At 33.5% G+C, this 15,305-nt stretch overlaps 1 protein-coding gene across 3 annotated transcripts in view; it reads left to right on the forward strand.

Moving 5' to 3' along the window:
- The window catches only part of COPS2 (COP9 signalosome subunit 2), a 29,963-nt gene that overhangs the window by 10,003 nt on the left and 4,655 nt on the right, over window positions 1-15,305 (forward strand). Inside the window, exons 2-11 of one of the 3 annotated variants that reach the window (XM_054513554.2) lie at window positions 635-748; window positions 1,391-1,468; window positions 5,326-5,451; window positions 7,726-7,836; window positions 7,958-8,035; window positions 10,431-10,605; window positions 11,326-11,504; window positions 11,622-11,674; window positions 14,413-14,510; window positions 15,017-15,066. In XM_054513554.2, the coding sequence (XP_054369529.1) occupies window positions 635-748; window positions 1,391-1,468; window positions 5,326-5,451; window positions 7,726-7,836; window positions 7,958-8,035; window positions 10,431-10,605; window positions 11,326-11,504; window positions 11,622-11,674; window positions 14,413-14,510; window positions 15,017-15,045 (1,041 nt within the window). In that variant the 3' untranslated portion in view covers window positions 15,046-15,066. Of the gene's footprint in view, window positions 1-634; window positions 749-1,390; window positions 1,469-5,325; window positions 5,452-7,725; window positions 7,837-7,957; window positions 8,036-10,430; window positions 10,606-11,325; window positions 11,505-11,621; window positions 11,675-14,412; window positions 14,511-15,016; window positions 15,067-15,305 lie in introns of those variants that run through there. The other 2 variants (XM_045900118.3, XM_045900119.3) reach the window with 2 other exon arrangements.

Raw genomic sequence — 15,305 nt, forward strand, 5'->3', positions numbered from 1 at the left:
CAGTACTAAGAACTGAATTTATGTGGTAAAAGTCAAATAAAATTATATAAATTCAGTTGCTCTTAGTTTGATTTGTTATAAAGCTAGTTAAAGTACGTTAATAGCTATTGGGTAATGTGGAATGCACATAAAGCAGATATTAACATATAATTATATTTAGCAATAAACTACTCTGCCATATACAGATTACCATCCTAGATAGGCCATTTAGAACAAGGAAATTTAGACTTAAGGAGTAGAGAAATTTAAATTACAGAACTTAAGATGAATAATTAGCATTTATGTAGTAATTAGCATTTACAGTGATTTTTCTTGGGTTCTGTGACCAACAAAAGGTTAACCACTGCAGAATTGGGAGTCATTAACCAATATTATTTTTTTACATTTTGCTTTTCTGTTTATTCTATGGAAATTGTGGTTTTGATCTGAAAGAAAGAAATTATTCTATTCTCTCCACTTGATTTTGGCTTTTTCACTTCTTTTTTAAATAATGATTAAGTGTCAGTGGCATTTTACCTATGTGTGCAAGGTTGTTTTGTATAAATGTATGGTTTTTCCATCTTAACAGTATTCACTTTTTACAGGGCAATGTGTGGAATTCTTTTTCATTTTAGTATCTCTTCCTAACACACAGGAATACTCTGAAGATAGTAACTCTGAGCCAAATGTGGATTTGGAAAATCAGTACTATAATTCCAAAGCACTAAAAGAAGATGACCCAAAAGCAGCGTTAAGCAGTTTTCAAAAGGTTCATATGTTTTTCTGATTGATTCTGTGTCTTAAAGTTTATTTTTTCAAATGATGTCTCAGAATTTTATCTCAGAAATGTGTTTTGGATACTGAGTGATAATCCTGTAAATAAATTTTCATTGCAGTACAAGCAGATATTTTAAAAGGAATATCCTATTGTTTTTTCTAATCAAGCTATCTATAAAGCAGGGCCATTGTCCTGAAAAGCTAGTATGGTTCTGACAGAAGGAAACCAATATGATGATCAATAAGTATTATCCCTACAATTTTGTTCCTTCTTTGGAGGACAGATCACACAGGTGTGGTTCTATTAATTAATGTGATTTCTTGACAACTGATAAACTTTTGGGTTATTCTTACCAATGGATTATTCAGAGGAAAAAAAAGGACTTCTGGGATTATAGAATAATTGAGCAGTAGTTCTTATTTAATCTCTTGATTAAATAAGCTCACTTATCCTTAAGCATTTTAAGACCTGTTTCTTTTTTAAAGCCTTTTAAAAATGGCATTGAGAAATGGTGGAATTCTTGGGGAAATGTTCATCATGCATATGATGTAAAATTAATTCAAAACAGACATTGGTGTCATTAAAAAATAACATTAGCATTAAATTAGACTAAAAATGTCTTCTATTTTTTAGGTTTTGGAACTTGAAGGTGAAAAAGGAGAATGGGGATTTAAAGCACTGAAGCAAATGATTAAGATTAACTTCAAGTTGGTAAGATTTGTTTTGAGGGGAGTTAAACTAATAATGAAATAAATTCTGTGGGTAAAAACCTCATGGCAACAAAATGCCATTTTTTTTCTACCTCTTTAAAATAATTCTGTTGAGGGGCGCCTGGGTGGCTCAGTTGGTTAAGCGACTGCCTTCGGCTCAGGTCATGATCCTGGAGTCCTGGGATCGAGTCCCACATCGGGCTCCCTGCTCAGCGAGGTGTCTGCTTCTCCCTCTGACCCTCTTCCTTCTCATGTTCTCTGTCTCTTATTCTCTCTCTCTCAAATAAATAAAATCTTTAAAAAAATAATAATTCTGTTGATACATTTCTGTACTTAGCCTACTTTTGATTTGTGACTTCAGTAATACTAAGTAAAAAAAATTCTGCATACGAATCAAACTTTTCTGTTTAAGAAAACTTACCCTATAGATACATAGACAGTATCTGGCTGCATTATTATCAGAATGATTTTTCCCAAACTATTAGTGTTTATTTTGGAGTTTAAAAATTCTACTTTGTGTTACAAGGATTTCTACTTGCACTGATAAGAACCAAAGCTAACATCATTCTTGACTCCTCTTTTTGTCTCTCTCCCCTCAAATAATCCGATGGTAAATCCACATGTCTTTAAATATTTTTAAAATATATCTAGATCTATATCTTTTAAAATGTATCTAGTAACTTTTGTCAGATACTTAACCAGATACTACTTAACATTTTTATGTCTGGTACTCTGATCCAAGCCAACATTCATCTCTTACCTGGATTATTTCAGTAGCTTCTTAACTCATATCCTTACTTCTGTCCTTGCCTTACTAACAGTCTGTTCTCCACAAGCAGCAGAGTGATCCTTTTGTTTTTAGAGTGATCCTTTTAAAATGTAAGTCAGATTATGTCATTCCTTTGCTCTAAATTTTCTGATGGTTGCTCTAAATCTTCTAATGGTTCCTACTCTCCTTAATAAAATCCAAATCCTTACCATGGCTTGGGAGGCCCTATGTCAACTTACCCTTTACTACCTTTCTGATACTATTTTCTGTCCTCTCCTTTACTGGGTTCCTTGTTGTCCTCATGTCATCCTAAGCATGCTCCTACTTGTAAACCCTTGTATTTGCTGTTTCCTCTGTCCCAAACTCTCCTCTCAAATAGCCATATGGCTCTTTTCCCTGTTCAGGGTCACCATGTATCAGGATGGCCTTCCTCTGACTACCTTATATAAAATTGCATCCTTCCCACCATCACTTACATTCATCTTACTCTGCTAATTTTCTTCTTTTGACTATATCACCACTTGATCTGTATACGTACTTATTGCCTTTCTGCTGCCCTCATCCTCATAGGTTGTAAGCTCCATGAGAGCAGAACTTTGTTTTATTCACTATTACATTCCTATCACCTGTAATAGTGGCTGGCATTCAGTAGGTGCTCAAATATGTTGTTGAATGAAGTCATAGATAGGTTGGGATTGTCATAACATTGTACTCTCAGAGAATTGCTGTCTTCAAGAGTGCAGGGTAGAGGTGGAGGGGAAAATAAATGGTTAGATGAGAGGACTAGGGACAGATATGAACCTTAAAATCACTAAGGATAGAGGAATTTTTGAGAAAAAGATAAAGTGGAGTTTAGATAGCAGAGGTAAGCACTTCTATGTCAAATGGAAGGATAGCTAGCAATCTATTACCACTTTTTTTCCTCCTCTCTCTATATTTCTCATATGTTTCTTCCCTCTCCCTATTAACCTCTCTATCCCATCTATTTGAAATTGAACTCCCTGAATTGACTATTACCTTTGTCCAGTTAACTTCTACTAATCTTTCATCCTGTTCTTGACATACTCACTCTGGCATCCTCACCTACCTTCAAAAGGAGGGGCCCTCCATGACATCTACAGAAACTATCCACAAAATATTTTAGCTCATTCTTCCTCCCAAAATATCAAGACTATTCAAAACATGTTAAACATTAATAAGTATATTGCATGTTGCATTTAAATATAGTTGAAGAAGGGAAAATGTTTATCTTGAATTTACCCTTTCTAGTTCTGCTCTGATATTCTCAAAAATATCTCTCTGTTGCACAAAGAAAGCCCTTGTGCTTTCTCTCCATTTATTATTTGTGAAAATATTAAATACACATACTATATTTAAATTAATAGCTTAGAAGGATATGTGGGAGAAGCATCAGGTGTCAAGGACAGAGATTTTGACTAAACAATTTTAGTGACATTAGAAGCCCCATGTTCAACTCTTAAGATTCTATGATTTGAAATAATACCTAGAGACTCTAGAAAACTGCTATCTTAACATACTAGCAGTGGTTCAGTTTTTGAGCCCATTTAAATATACGCTACCCATAAGGCTTATTTTACCATTTTACCTTGAGCCAAGATGGGAAGTAAGAGGATTATTTGTAGTTTGTGTTACTTTACCTACCTTCCTTCTCTACCTTTTATTTGCTCAAACAGCATCTGTGAATAGTAGTTTCAGCTTCCATCCCTCGTTTTCTGGTTGGATTCAGAATAGGACTCATGATGCTGCGTGAAGGTTTTGAGCAGTAAAAAGTTGGAAGGGTTTGTTATCAACTGCTCTGTGTTTACCACTGTAATTTACCTAATCCTCCCTTAGTCTTTAAATACAGTAACATAATTATTGAAAAATGTGCTTTAAAATTATAAGAGCATAAGAAAATGAATTCAAAACTAACTTTTTGCTAAAATCCTATTTCAGTATCCAGATACAATCTCCAAGTTAGGACAGTCTATTTCTGATTTGCCTTTTGCCATAAGATATGTTCTGTAACTTGGGTTTTAACAGCTCACTGATAGGATATTACCTATTATTTACCCTTACATGGTACTGGCATAGGTGGGAAAAAATGGACAGAACAATGGGAAAAGCCTTAGTAATATATATCAAACTACCTATTTCCAATTATGCCAACTATTGTTTCCTTTTTTGTAATTCAGTTCTTGCTTAGATTTCAGGGAGTCTTCTCATGTTCATAAACACACATGGTCTATTAGTCAAGAAAAACTATATCTTCCAGTGTTCCCCCTCCCTGATTGAAAGTAGAGTAGAACCCAGTGAAAAGAAGGATTAATAGCAGTTGGAGATTGTGGGGACTGTGGATGCAGATTATCAGGTTAGACTCATAAAATGACTTATATGATCTACTTTGAGGGAGGATAGACCATCCACCAAAACACTTAAGTGTTGGAAATTTGACTGGTAGTTCTTTATTTCCTCAGATCTCTCATGTTTCCTCAGATAACCACAGTAGTGCAAATAGTCCTGCAAGGAATAGCAACGTTAGCTACATATACTATTGAGTAGAGCCTTGGGTGGGAGGACTTTTCTTGATAGTGGGATGAGTACCCGGGCTAGAAAAGATTCTTTCACTTCACATTTTATCATGAGCCAACCAATAATATAGGGAGAAAAGAAACATACCACTATTGTTAGAGAGCTTTCTCATCAAGGGGTAAATCTTCAGGAGAGGATATAGCTGATACCTGCATAGTTGGTACCCAAGGCATTTGAAAAATTGGATTTATATTTATTTTTTGGTCTGTGAATATTTTAGTAGTTCTTAGGATTTCAGTAAATGTTGTGCAATGAGAACAATATCTGAAATTTTGAGAATCTGTAAAATGTACTTTTTCATGGTAACTTCATAAATTTGGTTCATGCGTCAGTAACCTAGAAATTCCAAATTTAAGCAAAAATGTTTATAGTGTTTCTGTCATACGTACTTTATCATAAAACTTTGTTTTTCATAGTAGTATGTGCTATAGTCTTAATCATGTAGCTATTTTAGCACATAAATACATATCTAATAATGCATTTTTCTTCCCTGACAGACAAACTTTCCAGAAATGATGAACAGATATAAACAACTATTGACCTATATTCGGAGTGCAGTCACAAGAAATTATTCTGAAAAATCCATTAATTCTATTCTTGATTATATCTCCACTTCTAAACAGGTTAGAGTCTGGTTTTTGCTCTTGGTACTTACCAATGTGTTATTATTTATACTATTACATTGTAACAGACCCTTCCAACTTTTTATAATTATTTATACTAAAGGCTTTGTTCTTTTTTTTTAAGGCCTAGAGATTTCTAGTTAAGCAGTTATACCAGGCATTAATGTGCTTTAGAAATAATATATACTATTTTCTTAATTATAGTACTAATCATACAATATTAAAAGGCAATAACTAGCTAAATCTCTTCAAATAATATCTTGAGGTACATAATCTGCACACAACTTTTGCAGGTTTAAACTCCCATATAGTTACTAACATAGTTCTTTCCAATAAACTCCATCACCACTTCCGTTAGATTTGTGTAGATTTGATTAAAGATCCTTGAAAGGAGACCCTATACTCATATTAGTACTTGACATTACTCAATAGGTGTTTAGTAAATGCTTTTACAAAGAATGGGTGGATGATGGATGATGAAAGAAAGGGCTAATGATGAAGAAACTACAGTGGGCCTTGGGAAGGATAGAGCTTTTGTTATTCTAGATTTTGGTTATTAAGAAAAGCAATGGTGATTTTATTGTATTGCTAAGATAATTTTTAATTGGATTGCTGTTCATATTCTTTTAAGCAACATAACTTAAACACCGTGATATTTTACCACAAGAAGTATTCTCTATGTCATTTATTCTCCCATGTCATTTAGGATTTCTTAAAATGTTTAATACTTTCCATATTCATAATAAAAAATGTTCATCTCAGAATCTCATTCTGTCTTTTCTGCTAGATGTCATTCTTATTTCTTAAGATAGTTTATTTTACTCTTTATATCTAAAATATATGTAAAGGAAATAGAGAAAAATAAACTTAAAACTGACCCTTGAACAACATGAGGGTTAGGGTGCCAAGCCCCTCCCCTCTGCCCCCTGCCATGCAGTTGAAAATCTGTGGCATAACTATTGATTCCTCAAAAACTTAACTACTAATAGCCTGCTGTTGACCAGAAGCTTTACCTATAACATAAACAGTTGATCAACATATTTTGTATGTTATGTGTGTACTGTATTCTTACAGTAAACTAAAGAAAAGAAAATGTTATGGAGAAAATCATAAGGAAGAGAAAATATATTTTATAGTACTGTACTGTATTTATCAGAAAAAATCCACATATAAGTAGACCCACGCAGTTCAAACATGTTATTCAAGGGTCAACTGTGTATGTTTTGTTAAAACATTAGTAATTAATGGCACTAATTATAGAGTTGTTACATATTGGGGGGGGGGCTTTTCTTATGTGGGGAAATATATTCTGAGTTTTACAAACAAGTGTATCAAAACATTTTTGGTACACTATTTATAAATGGTATGCCAGATGTTGGTGGGGGGGAATTAATTTCAAACTTCAAGATTGTGTGTTGCTTCGTGCTCTTATATGTACATTTTTTGTCTTTGAAAGTAAGAACAAATATTGGGTGGGAGGTACTCAACTTATTCAGTATGCCATCAGCAGTCATGAATAGATAGGCAGCCTTTTCTGAAAGTATTAAACTTTCCTGTTGTCATGGCCCTCTTTCTCTTGATCCTGTTAAGTAGAGATCTAGAGAATCAGGTATTCAAACAAAGACAGAGCCCGATGTGGGGGAGAGGAGGGTAGGTAGGGGAGCTTATCATAATGCAAAATAGAATGATTTCCATGAAAAAATGTCACACTCAGATTGGTGAATTGATGGTGTTTAGACACAGCTAAAATTGTGCTAGACTTTACCCTCTACCTAACTCCAGCAGTTTCCCAGTAACTTAAGAGCTGTGTAGTTCAGTTACTTGATTAATTATATTTATAGAAGAATTTTTGAGGGAAGCTTATTCTTTGTTTCTTTAGCTGCTTGCCTAGTGTTTGCCACGTAGCAGGTACCAAATGAGAGTTGAGTGAATAGGATACACACTATTAATAACAGCACAACTAGTTCAATGTGTATGCCATTCACTTCCATCAATATAAAATGAGTTATTAGAGTTATTAGATTAGAAAGGACAAATCATACTTTTAGAGCATTAGGTATTTTCTGGGTTTTACTTTTTAAAAACTCACATAAAAACAGATCTAGGCACTTTTTGTAAATTTGGTCTCTGTTTTGCTAAGGTTTTATTAAATTATAGACTGACACATTCAGAAACAGATCGTGTATCTTATGTGTATTAAAGTTCAAAGATGCACTTTTAGTTTGTTCAAATTAACTTTATTAACAGGTACAAATTTGCTGTTTACAATTATAGAATTCTGATTTTTTATGTCAGATGGATTTACTGCAGGAATTCTATGAAACAACACTGGAAGCTTTGAAAGATGCTAAGAATGATAGACTGTGGTTTAAGACAAACACAAAGGTAACAATTACAATTACTTTTTTTTTTGAAGAGTGGGAGAGTGTATTTAATAAACTCTCCTAAAGATTCATGCCTTTTCCTCTTGAAATCTTTTAATTTTAATAAGTGTATTCTTTTACAGCTTGGGAAATTATATTTAGAACGAGAAGAATATGGAAAGCTTCAAAAAATTTTACGTCAGTTACATCAATCCTGCCAGGTAGCATTCTCTTCTTTTTTTCTTAATATTTCTTCATAATAAAAACATAAGAAAAAATTATATTTGAAACTTACTTAGGAATGTTTTGTTCAAGATTCATCCCCAAAATCAAATTTGGTAAATAAGATACCGATAAGATACCAATACTCATTTTTTCTGAGTATTACATTTCTTCCTGTTTAAATCATTATTTTTGTGGAGTGAGGCAAAGGTTCCATAAACAAATAGGCTAGTCATTAATGCATATTAAGAATAAGCCTTTCATATTTAGTTATATACCCTGTGAAAATCAGAAAGAACATTAGAGACATGTAATAAAGATATTTCATATGTAGTTTATAATATATGAATCTTCTGTAACAGTATTGTCCATTAGAACCTCATATGATGCTAGAAACTAGAAATATTCTGTATCTGCACTAATATGATAGCACCAGCTACATGTCATCAGGCAGTTGAAATGTGCCTGCGTTTTTAATTTTACTTAATTTAAATTTGAATGGCCACATGATTTGCACAGTGCACCTCTATAACTTTTTAACTGTGGTTATAATTTTGTGTTTTCTTTTTTGTCTTGATCAATAAGTTATTTCATAGTAGTTTAAAATTTATGTGGAAATACTATTTTAAATGTTTTTAACCTCTTCCTATGCTGTGTACTATTATCTTAATTGTATGTTATTTCTGTGAATGGGAGAAAGGTTGATCAGGAAAGTTTTAAATTAATCACCTGCATGTATTTTCATTTAACTTTTTTTTTAAGGTGTTTTTGTTTTGTTTTGTTTTGTTTAGGTTTTTTACAAAAGAAAATGTTTTTATTTCATAATAGTTTTGCTTCGGGGCGCCTGGGTGGCTCAGATGGTTAAGCGTCTGCCTTTAGCTCAGGTCATGATCCCAGGGTGCTGGGATCGAGCCCCACACTGGGCTCCTGGCTCATTGGGGAGCTTGCTTCTCCCTCCCTCTGCCTCTCCCCTGCTCATGCTCTCTCTCTCCCTCTCTCTCTCTATCTCTCTGTCTCAAATGAATAAATAAAAAAATCTTTAAAAAATAAAAAAAAATAATCACCTGCATGTATTTTCATTTAACTTTTTTTTTTTTTTTTAGCTTTTTTACAAAAGAAAATGTTTTTATTTCATAATAGTTTTGCTTCGGGGCACCTGGGTGGCTCAATTGGTTAAGCTGCTGCCTTTGGCTCAGGTCATGATCCTGGGGTCCTGGGACCTAGCCCGGCATCAGACTCCCTGCTTAGTGGGGAGTCTATTTCTCCCTCTTCCTCTCCCTCTCCCCCCCACTCATGTTCTCTCTCTGTCTCAAATAAATAAATAAAATCTTAAAAAAAAAAAAACTCAATAGCTTTGCTTCATAAAGCAGATTAGTTATTTATGATTTATTTCTTATCTACACATTCTTAGAAGAGCTTAGTCTGATGCGTAAACAACTGTGAGCTCAGTTCCATGTGAAGTGGAAATGATAAAGAAGCCATTTCTAAATGGAAGAGGGTCTTTCAGCGTTTATATACGGAATACGAAAAAGCCCTCTGGTGAAGGTTTTGCTCAGTTTATTTTGGAACATAAGAAAATTTTATCTGATTGCAAATAACCTTATAGCAGAGACATAATCTAGGTGTACAAATTGTGTCTTACATATCATATATTTTACTCTGGTTGTGATTCATTAGTGAATGACTAAACAGAATTCTGTTGGAAGACCAAATAATAAATTTTGGCTTTGTGTAAGGGCTTGGTATTTATGATTATCTGACTGTTGCCTCTGCTATTTTTCACGGCCTATATTTGTAGGCTGTTGGTTATTTTTCAAAGTTGAACTCAAATCTTACCACCTTTGTTATTCCTTTGACATCCATCAGCAGTTAGTCACTCTCTTCCATTCTTCTGGGCACTTGGTTCATGCTTCAAATAGAATCATTATTTATGTTGTAATTTATCTATTGACAGATTAATCTTCTAGATTGTGAACTTTGGGGGGCCAAGAACATTAGCTTATTTAACTGTGTATTTCTCCAAGGTAGACCCAGTGCCTGGCACTTGGAATTGCTTTTTGATCAAATCAGTAGATATAAAGTGGTTGTGAAGATTTGGGGAAGACCATAAAGAATCTCCTAGATAGAAACAAACATTATAACATTTTATATATTATAAAATACTTCTAGTCACTTTTTCCTTATTGAATGACTAGAAAGTACAAAGGGTGTGTGCATTCCTTTTTGGCTATTAAAGGTAGTGTTCTTAATGTTCTAGATCTTAATTAAAATTTGTAGTACATTTTCACACAGAATTAGTATTATAAACATAAGGATCTCAGGCTAACTCAAATAAAAATTAGTAGGTTGACTGTGAATTATATTTTAACTAAAGTTCATTATTTGCTTTCTTAGACTGATGATGGAGAAGATGACCTGAAAAAAGGTACACAGTTATTAGAAATATACGCTTTGGAAATTCAAATGTACACAGCACAGAAGAATAACAAAAAACTTAAAGCACTCTATGAACAGTCACTTCATATCAAGTCTGCCATCCCTCATCCACTGATCATGGGAGTCATCAGAGGCAAGTTTTGTTAGGAGAAGGGTGGGCAGTGTCATGGGAAGATACCAGGGTGTCATTGTATATGATTGAATGACTCTGAAGGTTGTTTCTGTTTTAGTGAAAATAAATGGCAAAGTAGTAAAATCAATGAAATGATCTAGTCTTAGAAAGAAATTAGAATTAGAAATTGAATTTTTTGTCTTGTAAAATTTTATATCAGTGAACTCTACAGAAGTTCTACTCCCAAGACTGGGGGAGTTGAGCAGGGGGAAGAACTTCTGTTCTTGAATTATAATGATATACATAAAATTATTTCCTGCCTCAACTGAGAATAAAGATTTGCAAATGCTTCTTTGATGTTTATAATGAAGAACTTGCTTTTTAGAATTAAAGTGAGTACTGGGGCACCTGCGTGGCTTAGTTGGTTAAGCATCTGGCCCTTTGATTTCAGCTCAGGTCATGATCTCAGGGTTGTGAGATCAAGCCCAGCATCCGGCTCCATGCTGAGCACGGAGCCTGCTTTAGATTCTCTCTCTCCTTTTCCCTATCCCCTCCCCCTTTCTCCTCTCCCCCCGCCCCCTAAAAAAAGAATTAAATTGAGTACCTTGGGGCTAGTACTATTCAGGCCTTAGAATTAAAAGACTGGAAAGCCACTGTCATAGTTTTCATTTGATTTTTATAAAGTGCTCAATCTTACTACAGAACTGCAAATGCCCTTTTATCCTGTTTTATTCTTTATAGAATGTGGTGGTAAAATGCACTTGAGAGAAGGTGAATTTGAAAAGGCACACACTGATTTTTTTGAAGCCTTCAAGAATTATGATGAATCGGGAAGTCCAAGACGAACCACTTGCTTAAAATATTTGGTTTTAGCAAATATGCTAATGAAATCGGGAATAAATCCATTTGACTCACAGGAGGTATGTGTGTGTTCATTTCTGTCGGCTGTCTTTTCTGGAAATAAATGTTATTCTTTCTTTGTACATATAGCATAGATAATTTTTCTTTCTTTTTTTTTTTTTCCTTACTGTGCTTAGGCCAAACCATACAAAAATGATCCAGAAATTCTAGCAATGACGAATTTAGTAAGGTAAGATTTTATATTTCGGTTAAGGTAAATTTCCTTAAAGCAGTGAATTAGAGGGGAAAGAGGGAGAGAAATTTTGAGAATTTAGTTAATATTCCAAATTTACTCTCTTGTATTTCGTTTTGAAATATTCCAAAGTTTGTGAAATTTTTATCTTTTGAAGTCATTTATTCTGTTTGTGTTAATCACAAGATTTTATATAGTATTGATTTATATAGTATCATATTGGCTGTTTTTTTCCTTATTATCTACATGTTTGTGTCTGTGCTATTTTTCAGTAGAAAACTGATTGTAGATATTTTAAAACAATTTCACAGTGTTTGCTGTTTCTACCTGCCTTAATCCAAAATGAAATTATGAATTGGTCCACATAAATCAAAAATTTTCAACAAGACAATGTCTTTATTACCATATTTTCTCAGTTGACAGGATTTAAAAAATCATTTAAAAAAAGTTTACCTCAGATAAATTTTCTGGGGTGAGGAGCAGAGGGGTCATACTGGTAAGAAACCCAAGGATTTATTGATGACTTCCACAGTATTATTGTTAGCAACTGAAAAACCTGCTATGATCAATTAATATTAAATAAAATGTAGAAGATAAAACAAAGCGAAAAGCCTAGAAAAGAAGCCTACTTTGGAAAAGAAATCAGTGAGCAAGAAAAATTTTCCTCTGGGCTGGGAATAAATGGAGCCTAGGTTTCTTCAAGTCTTTTGTTTTAGATTGTGCAGCTGAGTTTACCAAGGCAGGAAGAATATTAGGGACATAGAGTAGGGTGGGGTTTTTTGCATATGTATGTAGATAACAGAAGTGATAAGACATTCTTTTAATAGTCTTTTATATACTTGGAGAAAATAGCTTATTACATGATATTGTTTGGGTTCCTATGTAAAATGTCCTCATTTACTTTGTTTTTATCTGGCTATAGGTTTTACAAATTACTAGGTTTGTTTAAGGAAACTTCTCATTTTAGCTGTAAAAAATAAGAATGATTTTATTTTAAGGGGACTAGGAATAGTCAGGAGATAAGAACTCTAAATTGCAACATGAAAAAATCAATTTCTTTCGTGCGCTTGGGTGGCTCAGTTGGTTTAAGGTCCAATTCCTGATTTTGGCTCAGGTCTTGATCTCAGGGTCAAGTTCAGGCCTCGTGTTGGGCTCCATGCTAGGCATGGAACCTACTTTTAAAACAATATTTTCTTTTATTTATTTCTTTATTCTAGTATGTATTTGTTGAATTAAGTTGATTTTAGTTATGAAAGGAGATTTCTCCATCTTTATTTCAAATGGTTTATTACTCAGCATTTGGCCACATTAACTAAAAGATGATTTAGCTAGAGATTCACTTCATAATATTTTAGAAAAATATTTATAAAGTTAAATTGTTAAGCAACAGTTTAAACTTTTAAAACTCTTAAAGAAAAATTGAGGGAGAGTTTGCCCTAGACATTAATATTTCATCTAAATTAAATTGGTTAAATACATTAAAATGGACTAAAGGGCTGATTTATCAGACCTGTAAAAAGGTAATAGCTATATTTATGTATTTACTATATCATACAGTTTACTCCAGTGAAACCTCTATATTGGAACTCTAGTTTATTTTAATGATAAATTTTGATCCAAGCAAGTGGCTTGTGCTGTCCCACATTTTGTATAAGATTTTTTTTAAGTCACTTAAATAGTGGAAGCATGTCTCTTGGTTAAAATATACACATGTGCAAGTGTTTCACTACTTGAATATATCCTCCTGTAGTATATTTTGCAATAATGTATTTGGGGTAGGTGAGAAAGTAATGCTTCCTAATTTTATCTTCCTAGTCAGTTGCCAGCAGACTAGAGGAAAATAATTCCTGTTGAAGCACTTGAATCACCTGCCCCTAACATGAAGTTACATTGCGACCCAACAGATGGAAGCACAGCAGAGGGCGTGCAGAATGGCTGATGATATGTCTTACATATAAAGCAGACAGTGGTGCCATATCCAGAAGGTTGGCTTCTTCCTTCTCAGCACCTTTAGCAATCCCCATAGTGCCCTACAGAGTTATTTTAAGAGTAGATACTAGACACCTCAGAATTATGAACATAAATCAGCCTTTGGCCTTCTGCAGCAGGGTCCATCACTCTCTCCTTTGTGTGTGTGTCCCATTTGGCACTAATTACCTGCCACTGATATTTTTGCTATATAACTCAGTGGAATTTTAAGGCTAGAGAAAATTTAGAATCAAATGTTCCTTTGCAGAGTTCTAGCAGTTGCTGGTAGCTTTCTAGAAGATAAAAATTAGGAAGCTGCATTTCTGAATAATCTTCAGAGAGAATGTAGGGTCTTATTTCAAAGACAAGGCCATACTCCTCCATATAGTAGTATGCATGAAACCTCATTTCTTAGGGATTAAATGATAAATGCACAATTTAATTTGAAAGTAGCAAGCATTAAACAGTTTTTATATTTGTCAGTTTTTAACAGTGTTAAGATTTTGAGAAGATTTTAATGAACTATATATAAATATAGTATATGACCCCAAAAGAAGATTTATTTAATCTTTGTAAAACCAAAAGCATTAAAAAAGAAATTAATTTTATTTGCAGAAGGATGTGTGTGTTTAACTCTGATTTCTACAACAGAAACTATAATGTAACTTAGATTATTGCATATAAAAATTGAGAAACAGGCATTTTGGATTATCTGAGTTAATATATGACTTCTTCATGTTTGACAAGATTTATACTTTTTCTTTTAGTGCCTATCAGAATAATGACATCACTGAATTTGAAAAGATTCTGAAAACAAATCACAGCAACATCATGGATGACCCTTTCATTAGGGAACACATTGAAGGTATACTCTTTCTGCTGACTGGATTCAGTTACCTTCTGTGTCACCTCAAGCAGTGCTTCTGAATGGAGCTGCATGGAATTAAATTAGTTTTCCTCTGTGTATTGCCAAGTATAGAAATGTTTCTAAATGCTGTCATGGAGTAGGATATTACTTAAGATTATAAAGCTGTTTTAAAGAAATCATTCACCAGTTTCCTGCTATTTATTAACATAATCAAATTCTTATATGATGTCCATTTCATTTAAGGTGGCTGTCTGTCCCTTTTAACTTTTTATTCTAATTTCGATATTGTTGCGTGTTTATTATTGATACTTAGGTTCAAAGTTAATTTTTAGGATTTTGGACAAGTAACAAAAACTTTAAAAATAGTCTGCTCTAGATGATGTGGAGATGCATTACTTTGAAGGGTGTTGTACCAGGAAGTGTGTGAGATTTTTAATAAGTTCTGTTGGATTAACAAAGACAAAATATCATTCCTTGTTCTGGGGCCTCTTTTGTACCTCCAGTGTTCCCACCTGTTTATGGAGCTATTTGAGGGTTTTTAAATGACCATTTGGAACAACTCATTCAAATACTTAAATTCCAGATGCATCAGGAAAATCTGAAGAATACTTTGGAAGTAATGTTCTTCTTTCCCCACCTTCCTTTCTCTTTCATTCAGCAGACATTTTAAAAGTTCTTTTATGAAGCTAGAATGATGGGTATAGAAAAATTTAGAAGTCTTATGCATGAACTCCAGTCTAGTTTTTTGTTGTTGTTTTTTATAAGATGCTTGTCTGTGAAAAAATTGGAGAA

Source organism: Mirounga angustirostris, unplaced genomic scaffold, assembly GCF_029215605.1.
Source record: "Mirounga angustirostris isolate CCGP_5_RB_7025 unplaced genomic scaffold, mMirAng1.0.hap1 SCAF_9, whole genome shotgun sequence".
Taxonomy (NCBI): Eukaryota; Metazoa; Chordata; class Mammalia; order Carnivora; family Phocidae; genus Mirounga; species Mirounga angustirostris.